The sequence below is a fragment of the Euprymna scolopes genome, chromosome 36 (genome assembly GCF_053919585.1).
Source record: "Euprymna scolopes isolate OS-2025 chromosome 36, ASM5391958v1, whole genome shotgun sequence".
Lineage (NCBI taxonomy): Eukaryota > Metazoa > Mollusca > Cephalopoda > Sepiida > Sepiolidae > Euprymna > Euprymna scolopes.
The window spans coordinates 72056014-72078807 of NC_136517.1; the positions used below are offsets into that span (position 1 = coordinate 72056014).

The 22794-nt window shown below is 30.5% G+C and overlaps 1 protein-coding gene across 1 annotated transcript in view; it reads right to left on the minus strand.

Moving 5' to 3' along the window:
* The window catches only part of LOC145260587 (poly [ADP-ribose] polymerase 1-like), a 94527-nt gene that overhangs the window by 18021 nt on the left and 53712 nt on the right, over positions 1-22794 (minus strand). Inside the window, exons 13-21 of the mRNA XM_080118863.1 lie at positions 22563-22708; positions 18829-18898; positions 17753-17830; positions 15990-16122; positions 12964-13162; positions 10285-10410; positions 8903-8986; positions 5055-5177; positions 491-613 (exon numbers count right to left, since the gene is read on the minus strand). Of these exons, the coding sequence (XP_079974989.1) occupies positions 491-613; positions 5055-5177; positions 8903-8986; positions 10285-10410; positions 12964-13162; positions 15990-16122; positions 17753-17830; positions 18829-18898; positions 22563-22708 (1082 nt within the window). The remainder of the gene's footprint in view (positions 1-490; positions 614-5054; positions 5178-8902; positions 8987-10284; positions 10411-12963; positions 13163-15989; positions 16123-17752; positions 17831-18828; positions 18899-22562; positions 22709-22794) is intronic.

Consider the following 22794-nt stretch of genomic DNA (forward strand, 5'->3'; position numbering starts at 1 on the left):
ACAAGAAAACATTTGTTATAGGCTACGCATAATTTTATGTTGTTTTGTCAAATATTAAGGAACCGTTTCATTTAAAAATCGATTACATATTATGCATGTTAAATTGAGAAAAGCCTACTTGAAATGTGTTAACATTATTTGAATAAGCACAATCAAAACAAAATTGACACCAAATTTTACCTGATGTACTATTAATCTAAAAACAAAACTTGATTTCTCGTTTAATATTTATTAATACTAATATAAATCAATATTTATTAATACTAACATAAAATAATATTTAACAAAAACAACAGACAACCAATTTTAAAACCTATACTGAATTTTTCTCATTCGTCTGATGATATTGATAGTGATGTTTAAACTTTACCATCTAAACTTATTCAAAAGTAAAAAATGTTAAGACAAAAACACTAACAGAAATCAAACAGATAAAAAAAAAAAAAAAAAAAAAAAAAAAAAAAACATTAATAAGAAAAAGAAACTTTACCTCAATGTGAGTCTTGAGTTTCTCATAAGAAGCATCCACGGGATCTTTACCTTCATCTCCAGACTTCAACAGACTGTAGGCAACTTCAATCTCCATTAAATTATCCAACATTTCAGTTTTTTTCTAAGAAACAATAAAATTTCCATCACATAAATTCTTTTATTCATTCTTTATTCAACTTGCTTCACACATTTACTATCAGACTTCACCCCTCCCCCATTGCTTTACAATTACATCACTTGAAATCATCAAAATAAAATTAATCAATAAGAAAAAAAAAGAAAAGAAAAGCAACAAAAGCTAAGGACTAAAAACCACTGACAAGACAAAACTAATTGATAAAAAGATGAAAATAATCTTTCTCATTATCAGCTATTTTGAAGATTAAGCCAACCCTTGTTTGTTCATAAAATTCAATTTGTATATATGATTATTCACAATTAAACTCACCAGCATATATTTCAATTTATAAACATTTTAACATTTTGTTAAAAGCTAAATAAATATTCTTTTTTTATTTTAAGTGAATTACTTTGTGACTCATCAAAATAAACTGTCAAATAGAAAGTAATTTATTTTTTATTAGAATCCTTTCAGATGAGTAGATTGTGTATTTATTTATTTGCAAACTTATCTTCATCTTCATAGTTATTGTCGTTTCACCATGTTTCAGGCAACTTATCCTCTAGCCTTCTTCAGATGAAAATAACAATCCACAAATAAATACAGAAACTCTTTAAAATTATGAGCAAATCCTGTGTATTAAAAGATAAGTTTTGGAAGCTATTTTCATCCAATAATTTTATAAACAGATTAAAACTACATTCTCTTAAAATAATAAGTTTCATTATTTGGTTCAATTAATATTATAATTTGATGATATAAATAACAAATGAATGTTATTTAATCGTTTGACTTTCTTTCACCCAAACAGTTTGCATAATATCTGACATTTCATAAGGGAAAAAAGAAAATGTCTCACTTTGAAAATGAGATCTCACAAATGTTTAAGTTTAAAATCAATTTTATTTTAAAAAAAATTAAAAAAATTATACTAGCAGTATCTACCCAATGTTGCCCAGGAGTTTTTCTATTTTCACTTTTGTTTTGAATTTTTTTAATAAAAAGGAATATACACACATTTTTAAAACATTTTTTATGGAATTTATTTGTTTCTGAATTTTTGAGATGAGGATTGATTAGTTGCATTATTTGGATTCTTTGGACTACTGTTCTCATCGAGTTTATTTTCATGTTTTAGTCAAAGTAACCTCCAACCTTCTTCATGTGTATCTTGTCAAACTAGGGAATCTGCATCTTGAATTTGGAATCTGAACGAATTTTTGAATGGAACACTTTATTTAATCCATAGGGATTGCTTGTTCTGTCAGCCATGACTGGGTAGAAGTTCTAAGTAATTTGCAATAGTATTTTGAGTGTCACTCACACTGAGGATTAAACCTTCAACCTCCAGAAAATTTTACCAAGCATTTTACAATTTCTAGTATGAATTTTAATAGATTCTTCCTTTTAGATGCACATTCTTATAAATCAATATTATTTTATATTTTTTTATATTTACTATTCAAAAATTCTTACTACTTATTATACATCAATATTACTTTATATATGATTTTTTTATTTACTATTCAAAAATTCAGTATATCTAATCTATTTGTAATGGTTCCTATATTGCGTTCAATTTCATATTATGTCTGCTTAGAAAGTGATTGTCTTCCAGCATATGTGCTGTTTCTCTGAGTCATCTTACTCTCCACCGTTCATCTATTTTTTCTTTTTCTTTTTTACTTCGTTCATAAGGATGGATGGTTACCATTTTCTCTTAAGTGGTCAGCCATACCTGACTTTTCTAACATTACTTTTAGTGAGCGACATATTTCACTTTTGTATGGTTTTCCACATTTACATAGAATCTCATACACATTACAGAGTTCAACAAGATAAATCTGAAAAAGGTCTGAGGTTATATCGACCAAAACATTGTGAAAATGACACTCAAGATGAGAAAAATAGTCCAAAGAATCCAAATATGAATTTATTTTTAATTTTGAAAAAAAAAAAAAATAAATAAATAAAATAATAATGTATTTCTTTTGTTAAAATAACATTTTTTTTTAACTTAGATTTTCATAAGATTTTATTTCTTTTTCAGAGAGTGATCCAAAATTAATAACAAATAATCAAATAAAATAGAAAAACAATTTTTTTTTCAGTTTAAGGACAGAAAAACTAAAAATAATCTGAAATGGAAATTGACTTCCTTACATGTCAGTTTTCAAATTTCACCAAAACAGCCTTAGCGCATGTGAAATTTAGTGTAAAATGATTCCCCCAGTTTTTCAAAAAGGAGATAAATTATGTTTTTTAAGTGTTTTTTGAGGAGGGTGGGGGTTATTAAAAAGTTAATAAATAAAAAGTTATTATCCTACCACTAACCCTTAAGTGGCAGCCCCCTCCTCCGCAAAAAACTTGTAAAATCACACAATCGACTAAAGAAAAGAAAATAGACCCTTCTCCCCAATAAACAAACTGCAGAGTTTATCTCCCATAGTATAACATATAAAACAAAAAGGTATTCCATTTAAGTGTTTCAAAGTGTTACTGTTTACACATAATCGCCTAAAAAAAAAAAAAAAAAAAATTAAAAAGTGTGCATATCTTTTACATACTGAAAGTATTGACTGATTTCAACTTTATTTTTTTGTTTTTTAAATTTGCTACAGAAATCTGTTTATCTAAGAAATAAGAAAATTAGGATAACAACACCAAGTGTACATATGTTAAGGAGATAAACAAAATCATCTCACCTCTCTATCCAAATCATAAATTTTTAAAAAAGTTTTAGCCTTTGTGACAAAGTTAAAATGTTCAGAGAAAGCCGTTTTAAGATGGAAAAGGAAGGCAAGACAAAATAAAAAGGAAGAGAAAAACAAGAAAAGTGAAAATAAAGCGAGAAAGATGAGGAAAAAAAAAAAAAAAAAAAGAGATCAAGCCAAATAGGCAAAAAAAAAAAAAAAAAAAAAAAAGGTAAGCTCTAGACATTTGGCATATATCAGCCTTTTCATATTAAAAAAAACACACACACACAAAAAAAATAACAGATTTCAATCAAAAAGCGAACAACACACATTCATGTTTTTTAGTGGAGGAATAAGAATTTCAACCAGAACCTTTTATTTAATCCATGGTGGTAAGATGTGCTCATTTGGTCAGCCATGATCAAGTAGATGTTCCAAGTAATTCACAATTATATTTTGAGTGCCACTCACACCAAGAATTGAACCATCAACCTCCAGAAGAGGTGTAACTTACAACTGAATTTTACAAAGTACTTTATCCACTATACCACATGTCCTTGTGGACACTCAATACGAGAACATTAGTGTGAAGAATAATACGAATAACCAATCATCTCAAAAATATAACTGAGAAGTCTGTAAGAAGACAATATTTTTTATGGCACAAAATAATACAGTACCATGATCTGTGTGATATTTTACAATGCGCTTGATGCCTCTGTAACTTGTTTTAAATCATTTGTACAGAAAAGTCAAAAGATGGTCATCTAATTAAATAAAAGAATAAAAAAGAAAATGAACTCTCAACCATTCTTTCAACATGGCCATACCTTTTCTGCACACATTTCTTTATACTGTCCACATTTAATCTTCCTCCGAGGTCATCTAATCCAAGCCCGTCTTATCTCTGGCCAGGTCTTTATTCCCCTTTCTTTCATGTACATTCTTATCGCTTCCTCCCCTTTAATCTCCACCTTGTGAACCTGCTACGTCAACCGTCCTACATCTACTAACCTAACTCTCACACATTCTTTCAATGTGGCCATACCATCAAGGTCTCCTGGTCTTCACACATCTCACTTATGCTGTTCACATTTAATCTTGGAGTCATCGGAACTAAGCTTGCCTTTGAAACTCACATTATGCATCGTATCATTCTCATCTCATTTCTCTCCATGCAATGCATATTTTTAACCATTACTGGTCAGGATTCACTTTCAGTTTTCAAAGAGTCCAATTGTGTCTTAATATTATTCCAGCTAGCTTTTAAATAGTTTGACATAAAGAATCAAAGCTTTGCTCAGTGATAAAAAAATAAATAAGCAAGAACAGTACAGTCTAATCAGAGGATCAAGCTCTCCAACTACTATGATGGCTGATAGCACTCTTACCAAAAATACAACATACAAATTCCTGAAGATTTTCTACTTATATAGCTGCTCGTTGGCTTTTGGCTTGTTCGCTTTTGGAATTCCCTCCTTGCCTCTTGTTTCATTAGATATACCAGCATGCAGAAATTTAAATTTGATGTGAACATCTAACTGTCCAACTCTGCATCTAAGAAGTCACCTATAAATCTGTCTCCCATCACAGTAGCCCCTTAGATATTAATGGCAATATGCTTTATTTGAATAAAATAAAATAAATTATAGGATTAGAATTTTTTTAGATGTATCTTTGTTTTAACTTCAAATTTTCTTTTAACATAATTACAATACGAAGAAATATAAAAATCAAAGAGTTACCTTAATAACATCTTTTGTATCCAATAAAGGTGGTTTACTCATACCAAAATCATGAGGAATCAAAGTATAGAATCTGGTTGAGGCATCAAGGAAAAGGGAAGTGTCACCATTATCACTTACAAGCTGAAAAAAATATACATTTTAAAATTAACAAATAAAAAAAAAAATAATTTTTTTTTTTAATCTTAAAATTATATCATGACACATTTCAGCTAATCAAATCTCTATAAAATTTTGATAAACCAATAAAATGATTCAAAACAACTTTGCAAAGACATGATAACTAATAAGTTGGAATTCAGAAAGTTCAAGTTGACACATTTATTGCAATTTAAAAATTTGGTTATCTTTATGATTATCGTTTCAACTTCACTTCCGGTTAATCCTTCATTTTTAATTCATGTTTTATGATATCCTTTTTATTAAATTATTAAGGGAAAGTACAGAATAGGTAAAGGAAGCCCACTCCATTTGTAAATACTAACAATATTCAATATTCAGAAAAAAACATTTTTAACATGGGGAGAGGTAAGCAAAGTGAAACAATAATCATGAAGATAACCAAACATTTAAATTACGTTAATTTACAAAAATATAAATAAAAAAAATAATTTTACATCATTAACTTCAAAGATATCGCCATACAATTTTAGACTATTTTTTCCTTTTATTCTGAATCACTGCGATAAGCTTAACCATTTTTTTTCTATTTCAACAGGAAAATGTCTTCATTGTTAATTTTATATTCAGGATAGTGTAAGTTTGTTTTGCATGATATAATAAAAAACTTTTTTGCAGTAGACAGAATAAAAATACCAGTAATAACATTACCGATATGATACAAATCACAATTTATATAGGCAATCCACATAAACAGATTCTGTTGCTAACAACACGGAAACATTCCCTCTTTTATATATATATATATATATATATATATATATATATATATATATACAGATATATATATACATATGTCAACCATATACAGTATTGTTTTGCTGCTTCACAGCTCATCAGTGTGGCTAGACAGGCAACTACCTCAAGCCAAGATTGAAACCCGACCGTCTATATGACAGTCAAGGCTTCTATATATATATATATATACACACACTAGCTGTACCCTGCGATGCGTTACTGTGGCTCAATTTGGTGTAATGGAAAAATCTAATAATAAGAGAAAATACAGGTTTCTTATATTCTTAGTACAGCAATTCACCCCAAAAAATGAAAAAAAAAAAAAAAATGGTATTCTTGTAGAATTGGATCCGGATCCTCGGGAGTTTCCGTCAATCATGGCTTTGACTCGACCAACTCGACTAATCAGTGTTAAAATGTTGAAATGCTAAATCGAGTTTTTGTTTTTTGTTTTAGAAAATGTGAGTTTTTAATAAGTATTTGGATGTTACAATACACAGATTTGAAAAAGTTGTCCAAAAACAAATAAATGAAAGCAAAAGTAAGGTAAGTTACGTTTCTACCTAATTGGATGATTTTTTATAGTGCTTTTATTTAATGAAAATGTTTAATCAGCTTGAAAAACACAGTGTTTATCGATGTATTTGAAAAAGACAAATGGTTGCGGACTCTGTTGAATATGTTAAGTTTGGGAAAATAAGTTAAAAACTATACAAAACAGTATCAGAAACCCACCGAATATATGTTACCGTGACATATATATTCGGTGGGTTTCTGACCGTATTTTGTATAGTTTTTTAGTTTTAACTCATTTTCCCAAACTTAACGTAATCAACAGTGTTTGTCACCATTTGTATTTTTCAAATATACTGATAAACACTGTTTTTCGAGCCGACTAAATGTTACATTAAATAAAAAGGGTTTGTATTACCAAACAGATATGAAAAAGTTGTCGAAAAATAAATATATTACAAATAAATGTTATCAAAGGCAAGGTAAGTTACTTTTCTACCTAACTGAATAAGATTTTAGTGTTTTTATTTAATGTAAAATGTTTAATCAGTTCAAAAACATGCAGTGTTTATCAGTATATTTGAAAAATACAAATGGCGACAGACCGTGTTAAACATGTTAAGTTTGGGAAAATGAGTTAAAACTAAAAAACTATATAAAATACTGTTAGGAACTCACTCAAAATATGTTACCGTGACATAGGCTGACATATATTCAGTGGTTATTTAACAGTAATTTGTACAGTTTTTTTTTTTTAGTTTTAACTCATTTTCCCAAACTTAATGTGTTTAACACAGAGTCTGCCGCCATTTGTAATTTTCAAATATAGCGGTAAACACTGATTTTCGAGCCAATTAAACATTTTACATTAAATAAAAATATTAAAAAATTATCCAGCTTGGTAGAAAAGTTATCTTGCCTTTGATAATATTTGTTATACATTTGTTTTTTGACAACTTTTTTGAATCTATGTGTACAGTAATACAAACCCAATAAAAACACTAAAAATTATCCAGTTAGGTAGAAAAGTGACTTATCTTGCCTTTGAAAACATTTACTTGTTATATATTTATTTTTGTTGACAACTTTTTCAAACCTTTGTGCAAATACAAACCCGAAGGGGGTATTTTTCTTTTTGGTACCGCGCTATTTTAAAATAGTTTTTCCAAGTTAAATTTAAATTTCACAATATCATTTTTTTTTTTTTTTGTATTTTCTTTTTACATTAGGTTCACCTCCACAATTTTCTTTAAAATGACTGCTTTTAAAGGTTTTCGACTATGCTGAATAAGAAAATCTCATTTAAAATTTGCACAGGCAAGTAGTTTTCGAGATATAAAGACCTGTACTATGCACTATAATTCACTGGCGGCCATGAATAAACACCTCCAACCTCCCCATATTAAGAACAGCTTTCGGAATAAATACCACCATTCTCCCCATGTTAAGAATGGCTTTCGGAATAAACATCCCCCAACCTACCCATGTTAAAAATTGTGGAGGTGGACCTAATGTGAAAATTTACCTTTTGTTTTTTTAATAAATTGTTAGTTGAAAGCACAGAAGGCAGATTTGCCGTTTAGTTGTACAAATATCCTTAAACCAGGTGATCACTAAAAGGGACTCTTAAAGGTCAACACTGGTATCTAGCAAAACTTTTAGATGTTTTACAAACTTTAAATGGTAAAATATAACATAATTATTGAAAATGTGATCATGTGATTTAAATTTAATTTAAATTAACCATGTTGTTTAACAAATTAAAAAATATAATGCAAGATGAAGTTTTAAAATGATTTATTTTATTTAAAATTAAAAACAAAATGAAATTTTGGGTACTTATGTATTTTTGGTGCCTTGCTGAAATAATAACGTTATTATTTTGAAAACTATTCTTAATGAGGAGCTGAGGGTGTTTTATTACTATTCTGTGCTCCTACCTTACAATTTAAAAAAAAAGAATACATAAGTACCTCAAATTTTATTTTTATTGTTCAATGATTTTAATGTTAAATTATAAAATAAAACATTTAATCATTGTAATACTTCATCCTGCATTTTTTAAAAATTTGTTAAACAATGTGGTTAATTTAAATTAAATTTTAATCACATGATCACATTTTCAATAATTATTTTACGTTGAAGTCAGCTATTGTGAAATTTGCTGAACACGCCACAGGGAGATAACTCCATGTAAAGCGCCAACATTCCCTCCCCATCTTTAATTCTAGCTTTTCTTCATAAAAATCGAACCTTTTGCTCGGTATCATAACAAATTGTTTTTTCGCTGTGAAAAAAAAAACAAAAAAACTACTTGATGAAATTAAGTGAAATTTTTTTTTTTTGGAGAACTGTACTGTTAACCATTTCACCACCAACATCTCCCAGTATCAAATAACCCACCAAAATATACGTACCTGATTGAGTTCAGTCAATACTTTATAAGCAGATTCAATTTGTTTTTTTGATAATTTGCCAAGAGGCATTTTTTTCAGGTCAATCTGTAAAAGAATGAAAAAATTTAATCAGTCGAATCAAACCAAAATCCAAACTATTTATATATATAAATCCAAACTATTTATATATATAAATATATATAAATAAAATTAAACTAATTACAGATGTGTCCAAGCATGAAGCTGTAAAAGCATGTATCCATCAAGTTTGAAAAAGCATTTTTCTCAGCTCATCAAACCCAAGATGGAAATAGCAATCAGCTTATACAACAAAGTTATCATGCTAAGGTACAAAAACAGTTAAGTTTACAAGGGAAAATGTTTCGGCAAAATGTATAAAATATACGAAATGTGTTGTGCAATAATCAAAGGTTCAACGAAAAATAGTGTTACATTTTCAAACACATTCTTTGTTCATGTAAAGTTAGGTATGTGTATATGCTTATATATTTGTATGTACAGGGATCAAATTGATATCTCCTGCGAAGGGGATATATTTGTTTGAAGTAGCTGAGTGGTATTGGCTACATCATTTGACTAAAGTCGCTTTATTGAATGAGTGTTTGTGGTTGGAGCTGGTATATGCTTAAGTGTGAGGCTTATAGCATATCTTTCGCTGTCTCCTTAAGCTGGTTTACCAGTTTGTATTTATGGCCTAATCAGCCAATCATAATCTTATGAGGAGGAATGCAGATGTACTAATATTCATTATAAATCATTATGAATTTTGGTATACAACTGCATGCATATATGGAGGTGTAATATGTAGTTGAATTTATACAAAAGGGATGAAAAGGAAGTGAAAAGTTAGATATCTTCAACTTTTGGGAAATTATAACAATAGATATTATTTCAATAAATATTTTCCAAATTTCAATTTCTTTGGAGTATTTAACAGGTTTTTAAGGGCATAATATGAGCACAAACTTCAATAATTTCAGATTTGCACCAACATAATTAAGCAAGATTCCCTAAATTTCAATTTCTTTTAAGCATTAAATTTTAGACATTTTCTAAGAATCAAAATCATGCAATGGATTTTGATCAAAATTGGAATAAGGATTCTAGACATAAGGTTTAGTATCATTATATCTTGATTTACTTGTTACAATTTTACCTGGCCATAAGACAGATATTCTTTTAGTTTATTATATAAACAAGACTATGATCATATTGACTTTTTCAAATTACAAATACAGTTCTTATGTTATTGATATACAAAACGGTGATCAATTAGAATTCAGCTGTCAAATTTTTACAATTATTAAAATATATGCTAAAATAATTTTACAATTATTAAAATATATGCTAAAAAAGAAGTTATAAACAAAATGGCGACCTACCTCAAATTCCATCATAGCCTTTTTCATGCTTTCGATATCAAAAATGATACGGACAAGATCTTGAATGGCCTTGTGCAACTTGGACTTACTCTTGCTCAAATCTAATTTTTTTATGGTATCATCCTCCTGCAAACAATAAGTTGAAAGTTTAGAGAATAAAGAATTAAAAATAACTGCATTTTTAAATTAATCTATCATTCCGAATAAAGATAGATTTTTTTGAAGCATTGTTTTCATTATATTTTTAGAAATCTGAAAATAAAATTGTGTATTTTCTTTTAATAAATTCATTTTAATGACTTTTAGCATGCATTGTGGTTTGGTTTTCAAGTCCCTTACTTTGAAAAGAGTATATGGTATGCTGAAAGCTCAGCTATATATCAGATTGATAAGAAAGTTCTCGCAGTTTTTAACTTAAATTCAAATGAACATATCTCGGCTCAAACAAAAATTTATTGATTGAAATCAGCACCATGAGAGTCAACACACTTTTGCCAACGCAATACAGGTGTATTTATGCCAGTAATGTAAAAATCTTGCATTCTGATGGCGATGAACTCATCAAAGGCATTTTTGATATCGCTTAGGTTTTTGAAGCATTTCTCATGCTGAAAGTTGTCGAGATGCTTGAAAAAGTGGTTGTCAGTAGGTGAGAGGTCTGAAGAGTATGGCAGATGAGGCAGAGTTTTGTAGTCCAATTCGTTCTGCAGGGTTGGTTTAGCAAAATGCAGTCAGGTATTGTTGTGGAGGAGAATTGGGCCTTTTCTGTTGACTAATGCTGGGTGCTGTTGTCGAAGTTTCTGATGCATTTCATCCATTTGTTGACAGTACTTTTTCACCGTAATGGTTTCGGCTGCACCAAAAAAACTGTAATGGATAAGATCGGCCACAGACCACTAAACAGTCAGCATGACCTTCTTTTGGTGCAACTCTGGCTTTGGGGAGCTTCATTGGTGTCCACTCACTGAGCTGAGCATCACCGGTTGTTGTAAAGAACCCACTTTTTACTGCAAGTCACAACCTGGTCGAGAAACGGGTCATTCTTGTTGCGAAAAAAAAAAAAAAAAAAGTAAAAGAAAGGGAAGATGAAATTCGTAACAGTATTTCTTTTGGTTGTCATTCAATTCGTGAGGCACCCATTTGTCAAGTTTTTCGTCTTTCAAATTTCTCTGAAGTAGTCGGAAATAGTTGTATATGTTTAATTTAGAAGCAAGTTCTCAAACAGTTGTGCATGGATTGGCTTCGACTAAGGTTCTTTATAGATCGTTGTCAGCATCCGATGGCTGACCACTACACTCATCATCTTCAAGACTTATCGCCACAAAATTTCTTAAACCACCATTATTCTATGTATACAGTAGTGATTCCTGGGCCAAACGTTTCATTGATATTGCAAGCTGTTTCAGCAGCTTTTTGACCTAGCTTGAATTGAAATAAGAAAGTTGTGCAAATTGTTTTTTTTCCATCTTGTATTACACGTTCTGAAGACATAATTGTTTAAAACGAATGTAATTTAAATGATTAGAGTGAAAATGCTTTTCAAAATGATATATAAAGTAAAAGTATTATAACAAAAACTTATTTGAAAAATCATCATTTGAAATCAAAATTAAACATTCCACAAGAACCTTCTTGTCAACTTAATATATCACACATTTTTAGAAATTTTAAAAAGTTTTCAAATTTCTAGAGATAATCTTTCATTTCTTTAATTTTTACAATATGTATTTTCAGTATTTAAAATCTTAAAAAAAAATAACCATTTATCTACTTATCAAGGTGAGAAACACTAATCACTATGGATTATTAGCATTTAGGACAGGAATTTATTGACATTGGATTTGAAGTTGCAATCAGGAGAGAAACAGTCTCAGGGCAAAAGAAGTTCAGTTTATAGAAATTCTGTCTTGTGCTAAGAACATGGACAAAGTGATTATTTTTGTATTGGTGGGTGAATTCTTGCTATGAATATCTTACATGGAAAAACCAAGGATTGAAGCTCAGTCGAGCACCTTCATGGAAAGCATCTTTTAATTCAACATAAGACAGTTTTAAAACAAAGAAATATTAACTCCAAATGTGTGCAACTCTTTATCCAAAGTACATGTGTTGTGGTTCTTCGCCAGGACCATGTCTAGATTTCTAGTGTTGCTGGACGCAAAGCCAGAGTTCACAGCAAAAGTTTGCATACATAACAAAAACACAGATACACTCATTGATTAGACACAGGTGCGCATGTCATTCGAGCCTTGTCACTAGTGTCCCTACATTTCTCGCCTCCAAATCCTCAATTAAATCCATTATTCACAACCCTTCTTTGCCTCTTCCTGTGATTATAACAGTTGCTGCCTTCTGAATCAGTTTATGTTTTTCAGAAAATCAAAGTTCATTTTTTCTTGGCTTATTTTCACCAGAAACTAGATCTTCGTTTTCCTTCGTCTTCCAGAATTCTTTCTTTACCCTTTGGCTATTAATGGCAAATTGTACATGCCGTCACTTTGTCCATGTTGTACAATGGCATTTTAACGTCTCTTTTCTCTTTTTTTAACGAGTTAATCTTTTTCGGTGTTACAGGTTTTGGTGGCATTCTATAGTAACACACATAAATATAAGAATTGAAGATAAAATTAAATATGTTAAGTTTTGTTAAAACAAATTTTTAAAAATCAGCTGACTCACTTGACCATAATCGATTTCCAAAGGATAGAATTTATTTGGAAATTTCTCAAAGTTGTGACGGTTTTCCCAATCATTGTTAGTTTTTTCACTGTAAAGAACTTTGAACTTTTCAATGGCAGAAGTTCGGGATCCACAACGTTCCACTTTGTTTCCACCAATGGATGTACCCACACGACCCCATGAACGGAAAATCCACCAACTATATAAAAAAAAAAAAAAAAAAAAAAATTAACCATTTAGACTTGTTTCAAATTAGTATATTACAAACCTGTCATAAGATTGCAGAGAAACATCTAGATTACATTTGTCACATCTGTTTGTCCAGAGATGCAATTAAAAACAAAGCTCAATATCAAAATCAAATTTTCTGAGTACAGTTTCATGAGTAATCAAACGTTTATATTAATTTTGTATTAGGATTGTGTGTGTGTTTGTTTTTTTAGAAACAGTAAATACTTTTATGATTTAAAATAATTTTATTTTATGTTCCTGAATTTTTTAGATGAGGATTGATAATTCATATTATTTGGATTCTTTAGACTACCGTTCTCATCTTGAGTTTATTTTAATAACTGAGTTTTTGGCATGTATTGGGGTTTGGTTTTCAACTCTCTTACTTTGAAAAAGATACATGGTATGCTGAAAGCTCAGCTATATACATATTCACACAACATTTTGATCTATGTAACCTCTGACCTTCTTCAGGTGTATCAAACTCTGGAATATGCACATAATTTTGAATACAATCCTTTATTTAATTCATAGAGGTAGCATGCTCTTGTTCTGTCAACCATGACTAGATAGAAGTCGTAAAGATGCACGGTGTAGTGGATGAAGTACTTGGTAAAATTCAGTTGTAAGTTACTCTCTTCTGGAGGTTAGAGAATCAATCTTCTGTGTGAACGAAACTAAAAATTCAATTGCGAATTACTTAGAACTTCTACCCAGTCATAGCTGATAGAACAAGAGCAAGCTACCCCCATGGATTAAATAAAAGGTTCCGTTCGAAATTCCCATGCAGATTTCTGAGTTCGACAAGATATATCGTTGCGCAAATAACACTAAAGATGTTAACAGTAGTTTAATCCAAATAATCCAAATTAAACTTTTTTTTATAACTACCATGATTATCCAGCGTACATGAATGTAGCTTTTTAGTTACTTAAATACCTTTTAAGACTCCTTTTCCCTTTTTTAAATTATTAAATTTCATAAATAGTGTACTCATTTCTGTAAATTACAGAAGAAAATTAAAGTAAAACTAAACAACATGCTTAACATTGTAACCCGCAATGTTCATTTTCTTTTTTACCAAAACCAGAGTAAAAATATGGCTGAGGTGAGATTTGAACTCACAACTGTGTCTCTAAGTAGAATATGCTAACCGATTTAACTATAGATGTTATTTAACTACATAAACCAGACTAGATGTTATGCTATCCGTAACATAGGCCAGCTATGAGAGAATTAGTCTATTTATATATTATTGTTATCAATAATAATTATTGTTATCAATAATAATTATTGTTATCAATAATAATTATTGTAATTATATTTTTATCTCAATTATTTTGTCATCGTATTGTACTAAAGCAGCACTAACCCTAGACAAGTTAAACTAGCTTCCTCCCAAGGAGGAAGTTTCATGGGAGTATGATATTCACAAGCAGTTTGCAGTTGCACATATATCCTCTGTTGGGAGGTGTTGTCTTCCTATACACGGTACCTGGTATTTTCAAATCATCACACATTGGGTACTGACTAGGCTTAATGTTGCTCAACTTCATGGATCTAATAAGAACCAGTGTGAGTCAACATGATTATGCCTTAATTATTTTGTCAGTTATGTGGTAAATAGCTAAAAGAGGCCATTATTAAAAATGTTTCTTTAAGGCACCTCCTGTAAATTAGCCAATGAAAACTCTTATAATATGATTTACTACAAGTAAATATAGAAAAATTGTCTGATAATTAAATTGGTTTTCAATGTTATAAGTGACAGTGGTAGAACTTTCAAGTGTAAAAATAAAAGCTCCTTTTAACAATTTATGACAATTACAAAATAAAATGGCTATCAAGATTAAATATTAATATCAATTGGAAATGCAATTATTTTAGAACACATAGCAATATTTCTCTTATGATTTATGAAACAGATTTAATTTGCATAAAAAAAAATAATCAATCAAAAAAATGAGGGAAAACCAAGATGTAAGATAAGAGCTGGAGGTGCCAAATCAGCAAGCAGGCTGATGGAGGGGGTGGGGGTGCTGATTACATGAGAAATGCAATGAAAACTGCCAGCCTTGTGTGCGAGTGAAGAGAATAGAGTGAATATTAATATATTTGAAAATAGAACATTAAAAACATTTTTGAAGTCAATAAAATATTTGATTAAAAGTAAATGAAAATATTTGTGCATTTATAAAAAAATTGTGAAGTAGTTCACAAACATACTAACAACTAGCTGCATCTAACTGGTATTCAGTAATACATTATAAGCTTAATTTGTTTTTGTTTTATTTAAATTTATCTTCATTGACACAATCTTTCTAACATGAATTTTGTTAAAAGAAAACTCATTCAAAGTACATTTTCTTGCAAAGAACAGGGTAGAAGAAGGATGAAAACAAATTGGCTAATCATGATCAAATATCAAATACATTGATATTTGTATCTGATTTTTTTAAGGAGTCACCATTTACCAAGGCCCAGAGGGCACTCGAGGATAAGGGTGTACAGTGGTCAATGGGACAGTGACGTAGTAATTGTTAGTACTGGAAATTTGGTAAATTGGATTACTTAAGGCTCATCAAAAACTTGTTTACATTGGACTTGAAGACGACTATGGCAGGCAAATGGTGTGCAGTTCTAAGAAAAAAAGCTATGTTCATGTAATCTACATTTAGGTTTAGGCACGGATAAAGAGTGGGGGAAATTATTGATAGTGTTTACAACTAGATTCCAATGAAATAGCATATTAGAAGAAAGACTCGTTAAAAAAAACTTTTAAAAAATATGGTTACCAAGATTTTGTATCAGATTCAAGAGCCTGAAGTTTGTAATAAGAATTGGTGCCACGAACAATGTCAACCAAACCGAGAACAGCGTTGTAAATATTGGAATCATTTTGGATCACATGAGCAGTATCAGCCAATTCTGTAAAGTGAAAAAGAAAAAGAGATGTTATCAGTTGAACGCTAAAGAAGTTTTTAGAAAAACAAAACAAAAAAACTTTAAAAAAAGAGTTTAAACAGGGAGTTGTTTTTTTATACAAGTTAACGATAAAATCATACTAAAACAAAAACAATTCATATTTACTTTTAGCAAAAAATATCTGCTATTTGGTTTAATGAAACTATTTAAAGAAATTTGAGACTTATTTTTAAGATTGCAAATATACCCTCTCCCAACATTCACACACACTCATATATACATACATACATACATTATATATATATATATATATATATATATATATATATATATATATAGAGAGAGAGAGAGAGAGATAGGGTGGTGCAAAGCAATTTGCTTATTTAGAAGTAATAAATAAGTTGAATAAGTCGCTCTGCCCCACCCTTTTATATATATATATATATGCACACACTGTTCCCTTAATTTGACTTAAATTGGAGTTTATTTCTTTACTTGTCATATAACAGTGTAAATTAGCTTCATTGGTTAGAGCACTCCAAGTTAAAGGGGATTTGTGTTCTGGGATTGACATCATACAACTGATTTAAACAGTTATCTCGACACTGAAGATGCCAGAGAAATATCAATCATACCAGTTATTATAGGTGCCCCAGGGCTTATGAAGAAAAACCAGAAGTCCTACCTAACGAATATTCCTGGTGAACAAAGAGCAAAAGAGATTCAGACAATTGCACTTAAGGGAACAACGAGAATACTAAAAAGAGCTCTCGGTTGGTTTCAATAAAAAGCAGGGCAATGTTGGCAGCTTGTTTGGCTGCCCCATACCCAGCATTACAATTTTCAAAGGAAAAAAAATAAATAAATAAAAATAAATGTAAACACATGTGGATGAGAACTAAATACAGTGTAACCCGGATATAAGAGAAGCTTTCTCTGGTCCCAAATTAAAGCCTGTATTAATTTAAATAAATTAGACACTGATATAAGAGAGGCTCCTCCCCCATATAAGAGAGTTCATTTTGAGTGATAGTGTGATGTCATAAATTAATCAAACAGAGGTGAGTTAGAGAAAGTGAAATTGAATGACTTAATCTTGACCAGTCTAGAAATACGGTGTGTCCAGTCTGTCTGTTAGAGACACCCTCTACCTTATGATTTTGCTTTGTGTGTCGAACGGTTGCGCCGCCGGCTTTGTTGCTGCCTTTGCTTGTTGTTGCATTTATCTGGACAGTACCTTCACTTGACCTGGTCTTCTGTTGAGGCAAAAGTTTGTTTGGGTAAAACTTGGAGAACACATTGTTTTATGGTTATTTTAAAAATGGAATATAAATTTAAATTTTGTTCAGTTTTAAATTCGGTACATTTTTACATTATGTTGAACTCATCATTCACATTCGACATGTCAACTTTTATAAGTTTTCGAGTATGCTATTCCAAAAACTATTCTTAACATGGGGAGGTTGGGGGTGTCTATTCCAAAAACTATTCTTAGCATGGGGAGGTTGGAGGTGTCTATTCCAAAAACTATTCTTAACATGGGGAGATTGGAGTGTCTATTCTAAAAACTATTCTTAACATGGTGAGGTTGGGGTGTCTATTCTGCCCTTTTAGACCCTAAAAAGGTGCTTACCAGAGTCAGGATCAACAGCTGCTCCTCCTTTTACTGTCATTCGTAATTTATCAGGAATTGATTTGGTGAAATAAGCTTCTGAAATAATAAAACCATGGAAAATTGGAATAAATTTCTAAGTTTCAAGTTCTTAATATTTCTGAATGTATTTGTCGTATTTATCATCTATGTGAGCAACAGCAACATAAAAAAAAAAAAAAAGCCGAACCTGAGATGCCCCCCACTGTATGTAACAGAAAAAAACTTTTTTCTAAATAACTTCAGTTTCAACTAAAAAAATCAAAATTAAGAGAAAGATACTGATTGTATATGTGAGAGGAAGGAAAAGTTAAAAGGCCAAGAAAAACAAGATGAATAAGAATGGGCTAAGAGAAAGAGGGATAATTTAAGGCTTGAGTAGAGAAAAGTTAGTTTGGAAGTCAATTTACATTGATATTGACTTTTCTTGCTTAGAGTCCCCTATTCTGAATTTGTTGTTATGCCACCATCAATAGACTGCCTCCTCTATTCCAAACGGTCACGATTAAAAAAAAAAAAAAAAAAAAAAAAAAAATGCATAAAATCTTTTTCAGAGGAAATTTTATCATTGAAATTCATTAACATTTTCTGGAATAATTTTTTTTAATGAAAATTAAGTAAAGACTAGACTTTTGTTTGAAAAACCATCAAATAATTCAAATTAAATAAATAAAAAGATTTTAATTTAATTATTTTTAGTGTGTAATTATTTATATTAGTTTGAAACTGTCTAAATTAAACTTAAACATTATTCATGACTGTTTGGTATAGGAGAAACAGGCCACTGATGGTGGTTCATGGCTATGAATCCTGAATAGGGACATAGGAACCAAGAAAATTCAATACTGCCCAATTTAAAAAAAAAGCTGTTTAATTCATCTCAGCATGTAAAACGTACATTAAACAGAATACGGTGATGATGAGGACGTCACACACTTAATATCTTTACATTCATGATGTCAACTGATATTTATCATCACCAGACGTAGTTTTATATTTAGAAAAAATAAAGTAGCTGAGGAAATTCACTAATCTATGCAAAGGTTAAAATTGTTTACCTTCTTTAGCTTTTTTGGCAGATTTGGATCCACTTTTCATGAGTGTTGGTTCAATAATACGTTTCTGAGGCTGAAATAAAAAAAGATGCAAATAAGAAAAAAGAAAAATTATTCATCATACGTTTGTTAAATCCAACTGTAGACAAAGACTATGCAAAATGCATGACAGACCGAGATTACACAGAGTGCACGGAAAAACAGACAAACTATGCAGAGTGGCTGACAGACCAATATCAGTGAAGTTGTTAACAGACAACAGTAAGTGTTAAACTGTCATAAACATTTCTTCATACAAAAAGCTGCCCGTGTCAGCGGAGTTGAATTACACAATAGCCAACCAGCTTTCAGGGCACAGTTATTTCATTCGTCTCCTGAAGAACTACTTTATAGACCCTATAGAAATCATGACCAACAGTACAAAGTCTTCCCTGGTACAAACCACAAAAGATAGTTACCTCATTGCTGCCCACATCATTGATGACAAATGAAACTGTCTTCATCAGAAATATATTCCTCCAAGAAAAGCAGTAGCCGACTTTCTAACTTTATCACTTTCTTCATACTGCCCAACTCTCTAACCTATACCCAATGGTGTAACATAAATACATTTCGTTGTTTGTTTATAAACAGCTTTTGATTTCCTTTCGTATTACAACTGCAATCATTGTTACAAATTTGGTCTTAACAACCTATGCTAATATACATAAAAATGTACAGTAGAACCCCAGGATACGGTATTAATCTATTCTAGGGTTGGGATTGTAAGGTGAAATTGCTGTGCGGCAGGGCCCAAGCAAAATTTTATACAGTACATATTAAAAATTAGTAACAAAATACAATACAGTATATAATACACATGTATATTATAAATAACACCGTAAGGTGGGGCAAATACTGTAACAAGGGCCCGGAAAAACATTGTATTCTACATCGGAATCTGGAAAAAACATATCTCGGGGTTTTACAGTAATCAATATAAATAAAATTAACTATTTGTATCATTTTTGCTTTGGACTCAAACGATTGAACAGATTTCAGCAAAACTTGATCAAGATCAAGGAATATCAACTCTGATGCTCATGAAAGGTTAAAGACATTTCTTCATAGAGGAACTATAATGTAAATGTTGAGACAGAATTAATCTTGTTTTTATAATCTTGTATATAAATTTAAAAAAAAAAAAAAATCTTAAAATATGCATAGATCAAAATTAAAAAGATTCGGCTTTATTTAAAGAAGAGATATTTTTGTGTTCATTCTTTGGTTTTGCATTTTATTAAATTTAATTTGTTATCAGGATTGATTGAGTGAAAGGTGCAAAATAAAGTGACATTTAATGCAATTTGATAAATTTCAAGTTCTTGTCCAGAATTCCACCTATGCTAAAAAAACAAAAATAAAATAAAAATCTGAATGATGTATGTACGATGTATGCATGATGTATGTATGATGTGACGAAAATACCATATTCCAAAAATTAAATAAATTGGTCAAATAGTTTTATTTTTAGAAATGTCATTTTTAAGTGATTAATGAGAATTTGCAGGCATTACAATGTAAATCTTGAAAGATTGAATTATTGATTTATTTTAAGATTGTCTTCAAAATGGGAAAGATGGATGCTGTTTGATTACTCATAAAATTTGATTTTTTTATTTAAATATAAAAGTACTTGATCGATTTATGTGATTTTTGCATATACTTTAATTTCATCATGAGCACATTCATCAGATTTTTAGTTTTTGTTTTTTTAATATAGAGCGAATTTTGGACAAGAACTAAATTTATAGTCTTCAACCCCTTCTAGGCACACCCGGGGCTTCCCAGGAATAAACATTCCTGCGTAATGGTAGTAAAACCAAACAAATATGGTGTCATGAGAAAAGTGATTCTCAATCAATCCCGAGCAATTTTTACAATTACAATTTAAAATGAACCAAGTGCACATTAAGACAAAGTATTTGTAAGAACTCTTGTATTCCCGCTGCTGATACTCATTCTTGCTTACACAATGTAAATCTCACCAGAATTTAAATGTAGAATTAATAAAGTCACCTTTACTCACGCATTCATGTGAACATTGAGAATAATAGTTTGATTAATCAACATAACACAAGCATTCACATCTCACCTCAAAAATTCAGACTTGCATTTTACTTATTTGTCATGAACACAATATGATTGCCTAATAAACAGATGACTAAACGAAAGTTGCTGGTGTAAATGGAGATCCATGTCAAGCTAAAACAAATGTTGGATTGAACATCAATCTGAATTCTAAATTGTAATTATTGAAAAAGCAAACTGAAAATTTTTGCATTTCACTAGTTAGTCAAGAACAATAATCAATAAAATTGTTTTAAACTTGGAAAAAATGCCACAGAAACGTATGGAATGCTTCAGACTGCTTTTTGACCATCTTGCATGAATTGAGCATCAGTTTTTGAGTGGTATAAGGAAAGCAGAAAGACTGAGGGATGATGAGGTGTGGGAGGAGTAAGTAAAAATTAAAAAATCTTTTATAAAACTTTTCTCTCTTTATCCTCCTATCACAAACACCATTTCACGTTAAAAGTTGATGCTAGAAAACAAAAGTCCATATTCTGTCTTATGTAATACTGGAAAAGAATATATCAGTATTGTGTGTGTATGCGTGTGTGTGTGTCTGGTGTGGTACCTGATTTTTAGATGAACACCAACAGACAACAATTGCTCCTTTGACTAGTAGGGCTACCCAACATTGCCTGGGGAAAATGTCTAACATATTTTTATTAAAACTGCTATCTTCTTTAATAGTCTCTTTTCTCCCCCCCCCCATTTTACCCCTACATCTCCCCACCTTGCTCTTTTTCATCCCAGCCCATTCCTCTCTAGCTATACATACTCACAGATAACTCTCTTTTATATAATAAACTACTCATAGAAGTAGTCTGCATTTTCTCCCCAAATCAATACAAACACTGAAAATCAACAGCCTCACCCACATCGCCACCTGACAACCAGAGAATGATTTTTTTCTAAATTTCAGATATTATTCATCTGAAGCAACGCCAATCAAGAAAATACTAACTTTGCGGATGTTTGTTTTGTTTTTTGAATTTCAGCTGGAGATACAAACATGCACACAGACAACTGCTCTGTACATTATAGATTACTGCCAAACAACATTTGGGTTATTCGGTATACTGTTATCTTGGTTGTTAATCTCACAATGTTTTAGCCAACTTCTAACCTTCTTCAGGTGTAGCTTATGAAACTTGGCAATCTTTTTGTCAAACTAAATCTGTATGAAGTTTTGAACAAAGCCCTTTATTTAATCCGCAAGGATAGCATGCACTCGTTCTGTCAACCTTGACTGGAGAGACGTCTTAAGTAATTCGTAATTATATTCTTAGTATTGCTTGCAACATTGAACATTGAACATCTAGAATAGTGTTGCTTAAAACTGAATTTGACTTGGTTGATGAACAAAAACATGTTACCCCTGTGAATAGAATAAAGGGTTTTGTTTGAAATTCTATACAGATTTCAGCATTTAACAGAAACATTCCAGAATTTGACAAGACACACCTGAAGGTCAGAGGTTATATTAGCAAAGATGTTGTGAAAATAACATTCAAGATGAAAACAGTAGTCAAAATTATACAAATTATCAATTATCATCTAAGAAAAATTCAGAAACATAACATGAAGTTTCTTTACAAGCCAAACATTTAAAAAAAAATAAAACTTACATCATCACCCCATGGCGCAATACTATGCTTCTGTATCATCAATAAAACACCGCCATTTTTGACATCATCAAGGAATCCAGTGTCAACAACATGGATGCCAGACTTCTTGGCAGATTTCATTGGCTTGCTCATTTTCTCAACATTTTCTACAAATAAAAAAAAAAAAAAAGACGAGCAACAATTAAACATTTTGGACGTCTATCCTTATAAAGTCAGTTATTATTTAATTGGA